At 42.7% G+C, this 15610-nt stretch overlaps 1 protein-coding gene across 1 annotated transcript in view; it reads right to left on the bottom strand.

Annotated features, from left to right (window-relative positions):
- Nucleotides 1-15610, bottom strand: part of ZNF143 (zinc finger protein 143) — a 752158-nt gene that overhangs the window by 72772 nt on the left and 663776 nt on the right. The window contains exon 15 of the mRNA XM_044059280.1: nucleotides 6988-7149. Within this exon, the coding sequence (XP_043915215.1) occupies nucleotides 6988-7149 (162 nt within the window). The remainder of the gene's footprint in view (nucleotides 1-6987; nucleotides 7150-15610) is intronic.

A 15610-nucleotide genomic window follows, 5' to 3' on the forward strand; every position in this document is an offset into this window, starting at 1 on the left:
GGGCATCTGTTTGAAGCCCACGATCCTCTTGGTGAGGTACTTCTGCAGTCTCTCCAGCTGTCACAGGTGTCGGGTAATGTACATCCCAAATGGGGCATTGTACTCAATTATGGGCCTGATGAGTGATGAGTAGAGGGGCACAATGACCTCTCTTGATCTAGATGTGAACCCTTTTGTGATTAGGTGAACTATATAGAAGGTTTTTCTAACCACTTTGGCAATGTGATTGTCAAAGGAGAGGTTACTATCTACTTGGGTCCCCAGATACCTAATTACTTCTTCCGTACTTAGCGGATTACCTCCTATGTGGTAGTTTGTGGGCACTGTTTTTCCCAAAGGGGATGACTATACATTTTTTGGCATTTAGCTTGAGGCCGTGGTTCTGACACCAGGTATCCGTCTCCGCAAGACCTTTCTGGAGGATGCTTGTGTCAGCCAGAGAGTCGATTATGGCTCCCAGTTTGCAATCATCTGCAAACTTGGTCAGCCACAGTCCTCCTGTGCTTGCCTGTACCTCAGAGAAGTATATACCGAACAAAAGGGGTCACAGGACAGAGCCCTGTGGGACACCACTTGTAACTGGTTTAGATTCAGACATGGCTCCCGCAACTCTGACCATGTGAGTTCTATCCCTGAGCCAGTTTGCAACTCATCTTGTGATGAATGGGTTGATATTTAGGCTGGTAAGCTTATTTATGATACTAGAGTGGGGTACTGTGTCAAAGGCCTTTGCGAGGTCCAAGTAGGCCGTGTGGACTGCCTTTCCTTCATCTATGGCCTTGGTAACTGTTTTGAAGAAGTCAACTAGGTTTAGGAGGCAAAATCTGCCTTTAACAAAGCCAAATTGGGTAGGGTCCAGTGTCTGGAGGTTCCCAATGTCTTTGTTTATGAGATCCATGATGATGCGCTCCATAGCCTTGCAGACCAGGCTAGTCAAGCTTATAGGGATATAGTTCCCGGGATCCGTTGTGGTGCCCCCTTTGTGGAACGGGATTACCGTTGCTGTACGCCACTCTTTGGGTACATAACCTGTGGTGAGGCTGAGTTGGAACAGTTAATTTATGTGAGGGTTTAGTTATTTTTGGAGTTCGTGTAAGACGCAGCCTGGGATGCCATCCGGTCCCATTGATGCTGTGTTTTTTACTTTGGAAAGGGCTGTTTTCACCTGTGTCTATGTGATGTCAGGGGGACTGCATACTTCTGGGATGGACACAGGTCCTTTTGGGGGGGGGGGGGGGTAAAGTTTGCACTGAACCTGTCCGCCAGGATGTTGGCAATGTCAGTGGGTTCAGTGTACTTTGCGCCATTTGGCACCAGCTCAGAGCAGATTTGGGAGTTACTACCCAGATTCTTGATGTAGCTAAAGAAAGCCTTGTGATTATCTTTAGAATCTTTGGCAATTTTTCTTTCGAAGCTAGCCTTCGATGATTTTATGAGGGATTGAAGTTTCTTGCTAGTACTGATCAGGGATGCCTTCCCTTTTTGGGATTTTGCCCTATCATGTAATAGTTTCCTCCTTCTGTTGTAAAGTTTATTTATGGCTGGGGTCCACTAGACTGGTCTCCTGTTTTTGGAGGAGCAAGTCTTGGTTTTACTTAGGATGGCACGATCCATGCATTCCTGTAGGTGCTCATAGAATGCACTTGTGAAGGATTCTGTGTTTTGGGTAGCATTTTCCATTAGCCAGAGTGCTTTGAAGTTCTCCACCTCAGTCTTGAGAAGTGTGAAGTTTGCTTTTGAGAAGTTTTTCACAGTGGTTTCCTTGGCTGGGTGTGGGGTCGGTATGTGGATGTCCATAGTGATTAGTTTATGGTCTGATCTTACCAATGAGGGGTTTACCTCTGGTGTGGAACACTGAGCCCCCATGTTGGTGATGACCAGGTCCAATATGTTGTCCCCTCTTGTGGGAGTGGTGACCAGTTGTTCCATGGTGTTTGAGTTTATAAATTCCAGGAACCGTTGGGCAAAGGAGTATGGACTTGAGTAGTTTTCCCAGTCAATGTTTGGGTAGTTGAAATCCCCCAATAACATGGTGTTTGGTGAGACCTTCATATTCTCCAATGTTCTCAGGAATGCCGAGTGAGGGTCCTGGGACAAGGTGGGTGATCTGTAGCAGGCTACAAACTGAAAAGCAGTTTTGCCCACGGTTAGTTGCACATGGATGGTCTCCAATGATTCGTGCAATGCCACTAACCTGGAGGTGTGGGTATCCTTGATGAAAACGGATACTCCCCTGCCTTTAGTATTTCGGTCGGAGTTCTGGGGCAGAAAAGAATGGTACGAGTTATATCCTGGTAGCGCTGGGGTGCTCTCTGGAGCCTTGAGCCAGGTTTCTGTTACTGCACAGATATCGATTTTCTCCATACTAAGGAGAGCCTCGAGTGTGTGCATCTTGAGGTTTAGACTTCTGGCGTTGAGTAGCATTACCCTTAGTTTTTTGTTTCTTGTATTTTCTATGGAGGTGGGTTTGTCTTTTGAGCCTTGCCTAAAAAAGGCACTATGAGGGTGGCAAGAGTCTTAGCCAGTATTCAAAAGCCTAAGGGTGACAGGTGCAAGCCATCCCTAGCGAAGCAGTGTGGCTTGTCGAGCATGTCATCCCAGGCTGACAGACACTGGATCCCCTTTGAATGACACCAATAGCTTAGCCAATTGTTAAAATTGATCATTTTGTCCTTATACTGTGGCAGCATTCTTGGTGAGGGCAAGATGCTACTCAGGGTCAGGGTCATACCGGCCTGGGCTACATGATCTGAAAGCTCCTCTATCTCTCTTTTCATGTAGTCCATGGAAGTACGTCTCAGGTCATTCACACCAACATGGACAATGACAGAGTCATATTTGTACCTGCTGTGGAGTGACCTGAGTGCTTGTGTTATGTGGCAGATCCTGGCACCTGACAAGCAGCTTACAGTGACCTTCTCCTTGTTCAGTCTGGTGAGCGGAGCGTCAGTGTGCCTGATAATAGAGTCTCCTATTACTAGTGTATTTGGTGTGTTATTTAGCCTTAAGGGCTGTGACTGTGTGGCACACTGACTTAGTGAAGCATGTGATACGTGAGAGCTGTTAGGTGGTAGCGGTTGCTTGGATGTCTGCTTTGGAGGTCTCTGCTGCTTTGGCAAATTTTTATTTAAAGCCTCTGAGTATGTTTTTGTGAGTTTATGTGTCGTTTGCTGATACGATTGGTCTATGTGAGACTGGATGCGTGGTGCGGGTGGTTTCCTTCTCCTCCTGACTGACTGTGCCAGTCTTGGGTTGAGAGAGCTCGGCCTCCAGTTTGGCTGTATAGTTGCATCTCTCACATACATTTGAGTTTGTTGGAAGGAGGAGAGGGTTGTCTGTGTACATAAGGCAATTGTAACATTGCCTCAAGATTCCCAGATTCACCAGCTGGACTGGAGAGTATACCTGAAACTGCACTTTGGACATGCCTGGATAGTTTAAAGAACTGTTTTGTTGACTGTCCGGAATGGATGAATAGGGAGCCTTGTACTTCTAGGTAGTATAAGGGGGTGTAGTGCTATAGTATGTTAGTGCTATACTGAGAAATTTGAGCAAATGCACTATATTGGCCTCTTATTGACCATGCTGAGTAGGGATTACTAAATTTGAGCAAATGAACTAGATTGGCCTCTTATTGACCATGCTGAGTAGGGATTACTAAATAAGCATTAAAGGAGAAATGTACTATATTGCAAGGGAGGAAGTAATGTTAACCATCCAAGCAGCCACAACTCTGTGATGTGTATGAGCTATGTAATGTTCGATTAACAATGACTGTATAGAAGATTTTATGTAATATATATAATGTCTGCAACTGAAAATATGTCAGTACAGTTTTTCATTTATATAAATGCATAATTGTCTATGCCATAAGTGTTAACTCAATAAAGTTGTTTATTGTTTAAAAAAAAAATCACCCTGTTGGGGAATTCTTCTATATATTGATGTTGTAATGTCTGCAGCTTTAGATGTCTGTGTGGTGACATCTTCCCTCCCAAAGGTGCTGTGTATGCTGTCCGTTCCCAAGACAGGTAAGTGCACATATAAAGGACAAATATTTAAAGACTAACATGATTGCTGTGTATATTTCTTAATGCTGGGGCATGATTTCAGTGCTTAAAATATTTGTTAGGTGTTCAAGTCCCAAACCCTTCAAGTCCTGAGGTCTGACTGCTCAGGCCTAATAAACAAAAAAAAAGGCTTGTGATCTTCCACCCAAGTCTACCATGGTGATGGACACAACCGATTACTACTCTATACAACACCGGCATCAGTCCTTATTGGGTAAATGTTGAAGAAAATTATGAGGCATTACTTACTCTCGTTTTATTTTTTTACCGGTTACTACAAGTTCAGTTTTAATTCATTATTTTATCTGATTCTTTTGTGGTTCATATTATCATGAACATTTTTGTCTGAATAAACTTCATGTCTGTGGAAACAGACTTTCCTCCTCTGGTACTGTGAAGAATCTTAGGACCATAGGAGGTTACTAGGCTAATGGCCTTGGGGCCCCTCCAAACCTAGCCAAGAGTTTAGATGCATCCAGGTATATTGTCAGGACCCATCGATGCTGTATTTTTAGCTTTTGATAGTGCTGTCAAGACTTGGTCTTGCATGATAGCTGTAGGTAAGTTGGTTATAAGTATATCTTGTGGGATAGATGGAGGGGAGAGAGGTGTTAAAGTTTGAGCTGAATTTATCAGCTAGCAGGTTAGCTATGTCTTTAGCCTCAATGTAGATAATATTGTTTACAATCAGCACAGAGCACTGCTGCATTATAGTTCTAAGATTTCAAACATAAAAAGGTCTTGTGATTGTCTTTGGCTTGGATTGTTATTTTAGCCGCAGACTTAGTTTTAGTGGATTTTTTAACCTCTTAAGATATTTGCTTACTTTAATGATGAGGGCTGTATCATTCTGGGAATTACTCTTCCCACTTTTGGTCAAAATTCTCTTCCTTTTATTGTAAAGCTTGTTAATATTATTGTTTCAACAAGAGGGTTTGTTTCTGGGTTTTGCCTTGCACTTATTTCTACAAGGTACAGCTGTATCTATGCAGCTCTTTACATGCTGACATGCTGGTACAGTGTGGTGGTGTATGCTTCCATGTATTCAGCATAGTTAAACTGGGTTTGTTGGAGATTTGAAGCTTGCCAATGTATCATTTAGGTGTAGGTAGTTTGTCTTAGAGAAACTTCTAAAAGTACCTTAGGTGGAAGAGGTCTCCGGTTTCAATTTGATTGCGAAGGAAACTGCTTTATGGTCAGACCTAACAAGTGATGAAGATACACAAAGCATAGCTCAAGATACCCCGATATTAATAAGGACAGGATCCAAGATGTTGATCCCCATAGTGAACTCTCTAATTGTTTCAGGATATTTGTACTGACAAAGTCCAGGAATTTTCATGCTTATGCACTAGTGATGGTGTAGATTTTCCACTCTACAGCTGAATAGCTTAGATCCCCTAAGAAAATAGCATTTGGTTAAATAGTGAGCGATTCCAGATCCTGTAACTAGGCATTGTGGCTTTCCTGGGAAATAGAGGGAGTTCTATAGCTACATAACTGGACTCAAACAAATGCCCTACACTGACCATCTCAAAAAACTCCAGCTTTACTCCATAGCATATCGCCTACTCCGAGGTGATCTCTGCCTAACATATAAAGCTGTGTCAAACCCAGAGCTGTTGGACATGCTACACCTAAAGAAATCCCAATCCCTCCGAGCTACATGCTCTAGGGACCTAAACCTTGTCACCACAATAAACAGGACATGCTGGAGGGATAGATTCCTATCCCAGAGACTTCCCATACTCTGGAACAGGCTACCCATCTATGTCAAGCAAAGTTCTTCATTAGCACTCTTCAAGAAAAATCTTGATGAGTGGATGGGAAATAGGAAATACACCCTGGGATCACTTCTGTGTCTCTGCTCGACAGTGGCACAGGAAAATAACTTTCTTGGGTGGCATAAGCCAGGGAACCTTGTTGGCTAGGCTTACGTAGGCCCTTGGGCCGATAGCCTAGTACCTACCTATGAACCTATAATATAAAGTACAGAACTTTTCTGATGGTTATTTAGACATGAAGAAGCCTACTGCAACATGCTGCTTTACCAGCAATGATGACTCTCTCTTCCATATGAAGATTTAGACACCTCCACCTTTTTGTTTCCCACCTGCACAGTAGCTGGTCTAAATGTGTGGAAGACATTATAGCACTGCACATCTGATGTGCTGTCTCCCATTTATAACCATGTGTCAGTCACTACACAGATGACTACATCCTCCATGTTGTGAAAAGCTTGTAGGGAGTGGAGTCTCTTGTTTAGGTTCCTAGCACTGATCACCGACACCTTCACATTTTCCTTTGCTTGCTTCGTTATGCTGGCACATTTATCAGGTTGGCATTGCCTACAAAAGGCACTACAGAAGTAGAAACTGTCTTTGCTGATAATCAAAACCCTAGAAGATACATATGCAAGCCCTACCTGTCAAAGCAGTGTGGTCTGTCTTATCAGATAAGGCAGCATCCAGACTCTGCACTTAAGGTTCCCATTTTATAGCTCCAAGGTCTGGTGTTCAGTTCTGACCTCCAGTCACTGGGCGTGGATCTTTCAGTGCTCTTCATGTTGGTGTGTGTGTTTTCATTAGGTATTTCAGTTTCCTCTCACCTCAAAAACATGCAAAATACTTGGCTACATTAAATTGTCCATAAGTATCGCATTTACCCTAGATCTTGTAAGGTGGGGTGTGACTGAAAAAAGGGCCTAAGAAGGACCAGTTCAGATTATCAGTAGTGAAGATGAAATCCAACAGCTTGCTAACAAAGACCTCTTACATTTAATTCTACAAATTTTAACTGTGACCTGATCACGACTTTTGAGAGACAGATAACATTTAACGGCCACTAAATCTGAAATTTAAACCATATGCAATAACATCTAACTATACATTTTTGACAAAAACACTGGTATTCATACCTGCTGTCCATCAATGCCTTCTGTTGTCACCATTGCTACAGAATGCGTTCCCCCAGATGAAATGACTGCATCATGTGCTGGGACTGTGATGGTAGCACCATCCTGAGTTACCATAGTAATAGTATTACTAATAGCCTGCATATCAGCTTGAGATATACTGACCTAAAAGAAAAGCACAAAGAACTTGTATCACTACTGTTCAAGCACAAGTACACCTGAAACAGATGGTTATGAAGAGCAGCTTGCCTGTAGCAGCTGGTACACATCTATTCAAAGTGCTCCTTTATTATTTACAAGGATTTACATCTTAGCATGTAATCCTCAGTTTGTCCACCACCCCCATGCTATACATAACTGTCCTTAGCTATGCACACAACCAAATAAACTGCTTATTATAGTACCACTGTTTATGGTGCACTATTTTATCATAAGTTGACTGTACTTCTAACTACACCTGTAGAATCTGTGTGCAGCAGGATAGATAATCACACAGTGCAGAAATCTGTAACAGTATGCAGTTCTCTGTATTCATACTAATGCCCACGCATTTGTCACCCAATTCCTTTTAACAACAGCCAAAACGAACAGGAAAGTAAATTGCTCAATAAAAGCAGCCAAAACCAACAGAAAATAGAGCAATTCCACCAAGGCACAACTCCACTGGTATTTTCCACATGAACAAGCTTTATTGAAACACACTTTCTTCAGAATAAAACCATTTCAGAATAAAACCATAAACGCTGATATCACCACAGATGCATTTTTGTCCTCTAATGACTTCCTCAGATGAAACAGAAATGCATACCTTTTACAATTCTTCCCCTAAAATACCCTCCACTTAATTAATACTACTATCCAATTGGTGTATATTCTTAATGTGGTCACAGGTACTTAACAGATATGTTCAGCCCTATAAAACGTATTTATTTATTTATTTAATTATTTTAATTCCTTTAAACCAGTCCTTTAAAACAGTTCTAAGCACAAACATACATACATATATAAATATCAAAATATCCACAATACCTTCTCTAAACTCTAATAGATATAAATATATAAATATAAATACAAATACAGTTTAGTTTTATACATCTTAAAAACCTTATAAAACAAACTTTTCTGCCATACAATACCACCATCTTGTGTCCAAAGAAAGAATTAAAATCCTATACAGGTGCTTTTTAGATAAATGGTTCAAACAGTAATATAGCAAAAGACATACATTTTCTTTTTTCTCTTTTTGATCCAGAATAAATTATTGCACATACACTTTTGATGCTGCAGTCCTTAGCTTTGTCCTAAGGTAAGAAGTATTACATTTTTTAAAAAAACAAAAATTATATTTATAAAGTTAATGTACATAAAGGGATACATTTTTCCAGAGTCACTAGAGCTTTGCAGCCCACTACGGGCAAATGATGAAGAAAACATATATTTTTTTATCTTGCCATGATTTACTACACCTCCCAAAGCTGCCTGCAGCAAAATAAGTACTCATTCCTAATTTTATTTTGTTTTTACTCTTGTCTGCCCTCATGAGGGCAGACATCGTGATTCCTTTGGAAAACTAAATCTGGCCCATAATGCACTGACTGAGAACAAATAGCCCTACCATTTGTTGTCAGACTAGACTTCCATTCACTTAGAATGGAACACCTGAAAAAAACTGCCAAGTTTGAGAGTCTGCAGCTCATGTGTCATTGACTGGCATGCGCTGAGTTTTACAAATGTTGTTCCTACTGATGTACTACACATTCTCTGAAAGAAACTTGTAAAAGTGTCAACAAATTACTGATATAAAAAAGACTTTTCACAAGGAGCAGTTTTGCAAGTTTCAGTTCCTGGCCAGGTTACTCCTCCCATCTCCCCTACTTCAGTGGGCTACAGTCTCACATTTCCAGCTTTACTAGATTCAACTATTTAGTCAGCTTTGCATGACAACAGACATAAAAAAAAAAATCACATCCTGGTGTGCCACTAAAGCTGTTCCCTTGTATGTCTCTATGCCTCTTCACTTCTGAATAGCATTTCCCAGGAATAAAAAAAAAAAAAAAAAGCAAACACATCAGTCCAGAGTTTAGGACAGTCTATCCATTTAAAATGTGCACAGTAAAATATTCAACTTATAATGCATTTTGGCTGCTGACATGGTTATCTTTACATAGTTATTCTCTTATAGTATAACCTGAACTTATGGTATTTAATGATCAATTTTACAACAGTTCTCAGTTTCTTAACAATGACCTCCCAAGCCTTTGATGTGACCTAGTACTTTTTCTTACTATTGCTTTATCTAGTTTGTCTTAATTGTATACCTGTAGCATGTCTCTCATCCTCTCAGCAACAGATTCCTGGAGAAAACTTCCAAAGCAGATACTTGTATTGAAAGAGTAGCAGCAGCAGCTGTAGCAGTGAAACTCTCCAAAACAATGCGCTCAAACATAGTACTGACAAACACAGGGGAATGTATATGTCTGAATCAAGCAGTGATGAAATTGCTAGGGACTACACTGAGCACAATTTTACTCTTCATCTCTCCATTTCATAATCCATAACATTCGCACTACACTTACAAAGGCACACCTCCACCTTCCACAAACACAGCTACCCACACCCACACAACATACCAATCAAATTTAAGGCTTTTCCCACCTCTCTGTAAACACTGCTGTAATGGCTTTGGCAAACAAATGATAACAATTGATGGGTGTTGGTTCAGGACTCCCATCCATATCTCTCAACAGTACAGATTTTTGCAAAAAGTCCAGATTTTTTTGTCTGTTTTTCATAAAATTGCAGTTTTCTGTCAAATCACTGGCAAATCATTGAACACTGAAGTCAGAAAGTTGACAGGCAGTAGATTTTCAGACTTCATATACTTAAGAAAATTCACTCTAATGCAAAACCTGTTTATCAACTTTCTAAGTTTGTAAGTGCAATATTTATAAATTGTCCCATTTTGGGGCCTTTGTCCCCTATTATTTATGGCCTTGTCCAGATTTCTTGTTCTATAATGTTGAGAGTTATGCTGCCATCCCTTCCTACTGGAGCCAGTCCACTTCACTTGCACAAGTGTCCCCCTCAGCAGGGCAGCAAGAAGGTATCAGTGCAGATTTGCTTTATAGTTCTTATACACCACACACACACACACACACACACACACACACACACACACACACACACACACACACACACAGTAAATCTTGTTGTCCATGTTATTTTTTCTTTTCCTTGGTTTCGTTTCTCTTACCTGTAATGTTGCTTTTACTCATTTTTTCTTCTGCCTCCCATATCTACCCTAATTATTACTTCTAACAAATAATTTTTCTCACTCTTTCTTCTCTTCCCCTCCTCCTCTTTATCCACTATTTGAACTTTTCCATTCTGACATTTGCTTTATAGGTAAATAATGAACTGTCACCCTTACGTCAGCACATTTCAATGCTACATAATATTGTATTTAGTCTAATAATAGGTTCATAGATAGGTACTAGGCTATCGGCCTAAGTAAGCCTAGCCAACAAGTTTCCCTGGCTTATGCCACCCAAGAAAGTTATATTCCTGTGCCACTGTCGAGCAGAGCCACAGAAGTGACTCCCGGAGTATATTTTCCTATCTCCCATCCACTCAAAGATTCTTCTTGAAAAGTGCTAATGAGGAACCTTGCTTGACATAGATGGGTAGCTTGTTCCAGAGTATGGGAAGTCTCTGGGACAGGAATCTATCGCTCCAGCATGCCCTGTTTATTGTGGTGACAAGGTTTAGGTCCCTAGAGCGTGTAGCTCAGAGGGATTGGAATTTCTTTAGGTGTAGCATGTCCAACAGCTCTGGGTTTGACATAGCTTTATATGTTAGGCAGAAATCACCTCGGAGTAGGCGATATGCTACGGAGTAAAGCTGGAGTTTTTTTAGATGGTCAGTGTAGGGCATCTGTTTGAGGCCAGTAATCCTCTTTGTGAGGTACTTCTGCGGCCTTTCCAGCTGCTGCAAATGTCTTGTGAGGTACATTCCAAAAGGGGCGTTGTACTCTATAATGGGTCTAATGAGTGTCAAGTAAAGGGGAACAATGACCTCTTTTTTTACTGGATGAGAACCCTTTTGTGATGGGGTGTGCCACATAGAAGGACTTCCTGACTACTGTGGCGATGTGATTATCAAAGGAGAGACTACTGTCCACCTGGGTCCCAAGGTCTCATCACACATTCTGTGTTAAGTAGACTACCACCTATGTGGTAGCTCATGGGTACAGAGTTTTTACCAAAGGGGATGACAATGCACTTTTTGGCATCGAGCTTGAGGCCATGGCTCTAACACCAGGCATCTGTCTCAGTGAAGCCCTTCTGTAGGATGTCCACATCATTTGGGGACTCGACAATGGCTTCTAGTTTGCAGTCATCTGTGAACTTCGTTAGCCAGAGGCCTTCTGTGTTAGCCTGTACTTCAGAGAAGTAGATACCAAACAGGAGAGGCCCCAGGACTAAACCTGTGGTACTCCACTTGTCACTGGTTTGATGTCAGATTTGGAGTCTGCAACTTTTACAGTGTGGGTTCTGTCAGTGAGTCAGTTGGCAACCCATCTTGTGACGTAGGGTTTTATACCTAGTTTAGTGAGTTTAGCTATAATTCCAGAATGGGGGATGGTGTAAAAAGCCTTGGCGAGGTCAAGATAGGCTGTGTGAACCACCTTAGCCTCATCGACTGCCTCAGAGAAATCGATTAGGTTCAGGATGCATGATCTGCCTTTCACAAACCCGAACTGGGTGGGGTCCAGAGTTTGGACGTTGCCAATTTCTTTGTTTATGAGTTCCATGATGATATCTGACAGGGCTTAGTGGTAAATCACTTTGACTATGGTATGCAGGGTCCTGGGTTCGAGCCTTGCAGAGGCTGTTTATTTTTTTTCAATCATAGCCTCACCTCAGGCTTTGTGCCTGCTGAATGGCGCACAGCGACGGTTATCCCACTCCACAAGGGGGGAGCCACCATGGACCCCAGGAACTACCGCCCCATTAGCCTGATGAGCCTGGTCTGTAAGGCCATGGAACGTATCATCATGGAACTTACAAACAAAGACATTGGTAATCTCCAAACTCTGGACTCCACCCAGTTTGGGTTTGTAAAAGGCAGATCATGTCTCCTAAACCTGATTGAAGCAGTCACCAAAGCCATAGACAAGGGTAAGGTGGTTCACACAGCCTATCTAGATCTTGCCAAGGCTTTCAACACCATCCCCCACTCTGGAATAATAGATAAACTCACTAAACTAGGTATAAATCCCTATGTCACAAGATGGGTTGGCAACTGGCTCACTGACAGAACCCACACTGTGAAAGTAGCAGACTCCAAACCCGACTTCATACCAGTGACAAGTGGAGTACCACAGGGTTCAGTCCTGGGTCCTCTCCTGTTTGGTATCTACTTCTCTGAAGTACAGGCTAACACAGAAGGTCTTTGGCTAATGAAGTTCGCAGATGACTGCAAACTAGGAGCCATAATCGAAACTCCTAATGATGTGGACATCCTACAAAAGGGCCTCACTGAGACAGATGCCTGGTAAGCCATGGCCTCAAGCTCAATGCCAAAAAGTGCACTGTCATCCCCTTTGGTAAAAACTCTGTACCCATGAACTACAACATAGGCGGTAGTTACTTAACACCAAAAGTGTGAAAAGAGACCTTGGGACACAGGTGGACAGTATTCTTTCCTTTGATAATCACATCGCCACAGTAGTCAGGGAATCCTTCTACGTGGCACACTTCATCACAAAAGGTTTCTCATCCAGAAAAAAAGAGGTCATAGTTCCCCTCTGCTCATCACTCATTACACCCATTATAGAGTACAACGCCCCTTTTGGTATGTACCTCACAAGACATCTACAACAACTGGAAAGGCCACAGAAATACCACACAAAGAGGATTACCGGCCTCAAACAGATGCCCTACGAAGACAGTCTCAAAAAACTCTAGCTTTACTCCGTCGCATATCGCCTACTCAGAGGTGATCTCTGCTTAACATACAAAGCTATGTCAAACCCAGAACTTTTGGATATGCTCCACTTAAAGAAATCCCAATCCCTCCAAGCTACACGCTCTAGGGACCTAAACCTTGTCACCACAATAAACAGAACATGCCGGAGGGATAGATTCCTGTCCCAGAGACTTCCCATACTCTGGAATAAACTACCTATCTATATCAAACAAAGCTCTTCATTAGCACTCTTCAAGAAAAATCTTGATGATTGGATGGGAAATAGAAAATTCACCCCAGGGATCACCTCTGTGGCTTTGCTCGACAGTGGCACAGGAAAATAATTTTCTTCGGTGGTAAAAGCCAGGGTACCTTTTTGGCTGGGCTTGTATAGGCCCCAGGGCCAATAGCCTAGTACCTACCTATGAATCTATATGTTCCATGGCCTTGCAGACCAAGCTCATCAGGCCAATAGGACGATAGTTCCCAGGATCAGTGGTGGCTCCCCCTTTGTGGAGTGGGACAACTGTTGCTGTGCGCCATTCAGTGGGCACAAAGCCTGATGTGAGGCTATGATTGAACGTGGTGCTTAGGTGGGGAGCCAGTTTGTTCTGAAGTTCGTGTAAAATGCAACCTGGGATGTTGTCCAGTCACACGGATGCTGTGTTTCTGGCTTTAGAGTGTGCAGCTTTTACCTGTGTAGTTGTGATTACAGGGACTCTGCATTCTTCCTGTATAGATATGGGCCCTTTAGGTTCATAGGTTCATACCAGGCTATCTGCCCTAGGGCATTTATAAGCCTAGCCAGAGTGTGTTTGGCTTTCGCCACCCATTTTAAATTAATTTTGCTATGCCCTTCTTCAAGGTTAGTATACTGTGCCTCTGTCTAACAGTGACACAGAAGTGATACCCGGGGTAAACCTACCATCTCCCATCCACTCATCAAGATTCCTCTTGAAGAGAGTCAATGAGGGACTCTGCCTAACCTGGACTGGGATTTTATTCCAGAGTGAAGGGAGCCTCTGGGTTATGAATCTGTCCCTCCAGCATGTCCTATTTATTTCAGTGCTGAGGTTCAAGTCTCTCAAGCGCGCAGCTCGATGGGATTTGGATTTTCTGAGGTGCAGCATGTCCCTTAATTCCGGGTTGGACATGGCTTTATACGTCAGACAAACATCGCCTCTGAGCAGGCGGTATGCCACTGAGTAGAGCTGGAGTTTCTTTAATTGGGCAGCATATGGCATCTGTTTGAGCCCTTTGATCCTCTTGGTGAGGTACTTTTGGGGTCTTTCCAGTTGCTGCAGGTGTCTGGTAAGGTACATCCCAAAAGGGGCATTGTACTCAATTATGGGCCTGATGAGGGATGAGTAAAGAGGCACGATGACCTCCCCTGATCTAGATGTGAATCCCTTCATGATTAGGTGGGCTATATAAAATGTTTTTCTAACCACTTTGGCCACGTGGTTGTCAAATGAGAGTTTGCTATCAACTTGGGTCCCCAGGTCCCTAATTACTTCTTCCGTACTTAATGGATTACCACCTATGTGGTAATTTGTGGGCACTTTGTTTTTGCCAAAGGGGATGACTATACACTTCTTGGCATTTAGCTTGAGGTCATGGCTCTGGCACCAGTTGTCTGTTTCTATGAGGCCCTTTTGGAGGATGCTTGTGTCGGCTGGAGAGTCGATTATAGCGCCAGTTTGCAGTCATCTGCGAACTTGGTCAGCCACAGTCCTTCTGTGTTGGCCTGTACCTCTGAGAAATATATACCGAACAGGAGAGGTCCCAGGACTGAGCCTTGTGGGATGCCACTTGTAACTGGTTTGGAGTCTGACATGGCTCCAGCAATTCTAACCATGTGGGTTCTGTCCTTGAGCCAGTTTGCAACCCATCTAGTGACATAGGGGTTTATATTTAAGCTGGTAAGCTTATCTATAATGCCCGAGTGGGGTATTGTATCAAAGGCTTTTGCGAGGTCCAGGTAGGCTGTGTGGACCACCTTCCCCTCGTCAATGGCCTTGGTAACTGTTTCAAAGAAATCGACCAGGTTTAAGAGGCAGGATCTGCCCTTAACAAAGCCGAACTGGGTAGGATCCAGTGTCTGTAGGTCCCCAATATCTTTTTTTATGAGGTTCATGATGATCCTTTCCATAGCTTTGCAGACCAAGCTAGTCAGGCTTATGGGGCAATAGTTTCCAGGATCCGTTGAGGCACCACCTTTGTGGAGAGGGACCACTGTTGCTGTACGCCACTCTTTGGGTACATATCCTGTGGTAAGGCTGAGATTGAACTGTAGTTTTATGTTTGGGTTTAGCTCTTCTTGGAATTCATGTAGGACGCAGCCCGGGACACCGTCTGGTCCCATTGATGCTGTGTTTTTTGCTTTGGAGAGGGCAGCTCTTACCTTAGCATCTGAGATGTCAGGGGGGCAGCACTCTGCTGGGATAGATATTTGCCCTTTTGGTGAGGGGGGGGGAGTTTGCACTGAACCTGTCAGCTAGGATGTTGGCAATGTCTGTGGGTTCGGTGTATTTTTTGTCATTTTGGACCAATTCTGAGCATATCTGGGAATTCCCACCCAGGTTCCTAACATAATTAAAGAAAGCCTTGTGATTATCCTTAGTGTCCTGTGCAATTTTTCTCTCGAAGCTGGCCT

This window comes from Protopterus annectens, chromosome 17.part0 (assembly GCF_019279795.1).
Source record: "Protopterus annectens isolate FY-2018-M chromosome 17.part0, PAN1.0, whole genome shotgun sequence".
In the NCBI taxonomy this organism is placed as follows: domain Eukaryota; kingdom Metazoa; phylum Chordata; order Ceratodontiformes; family Protopteridae; genus Protopterus; species Protopterus annectens.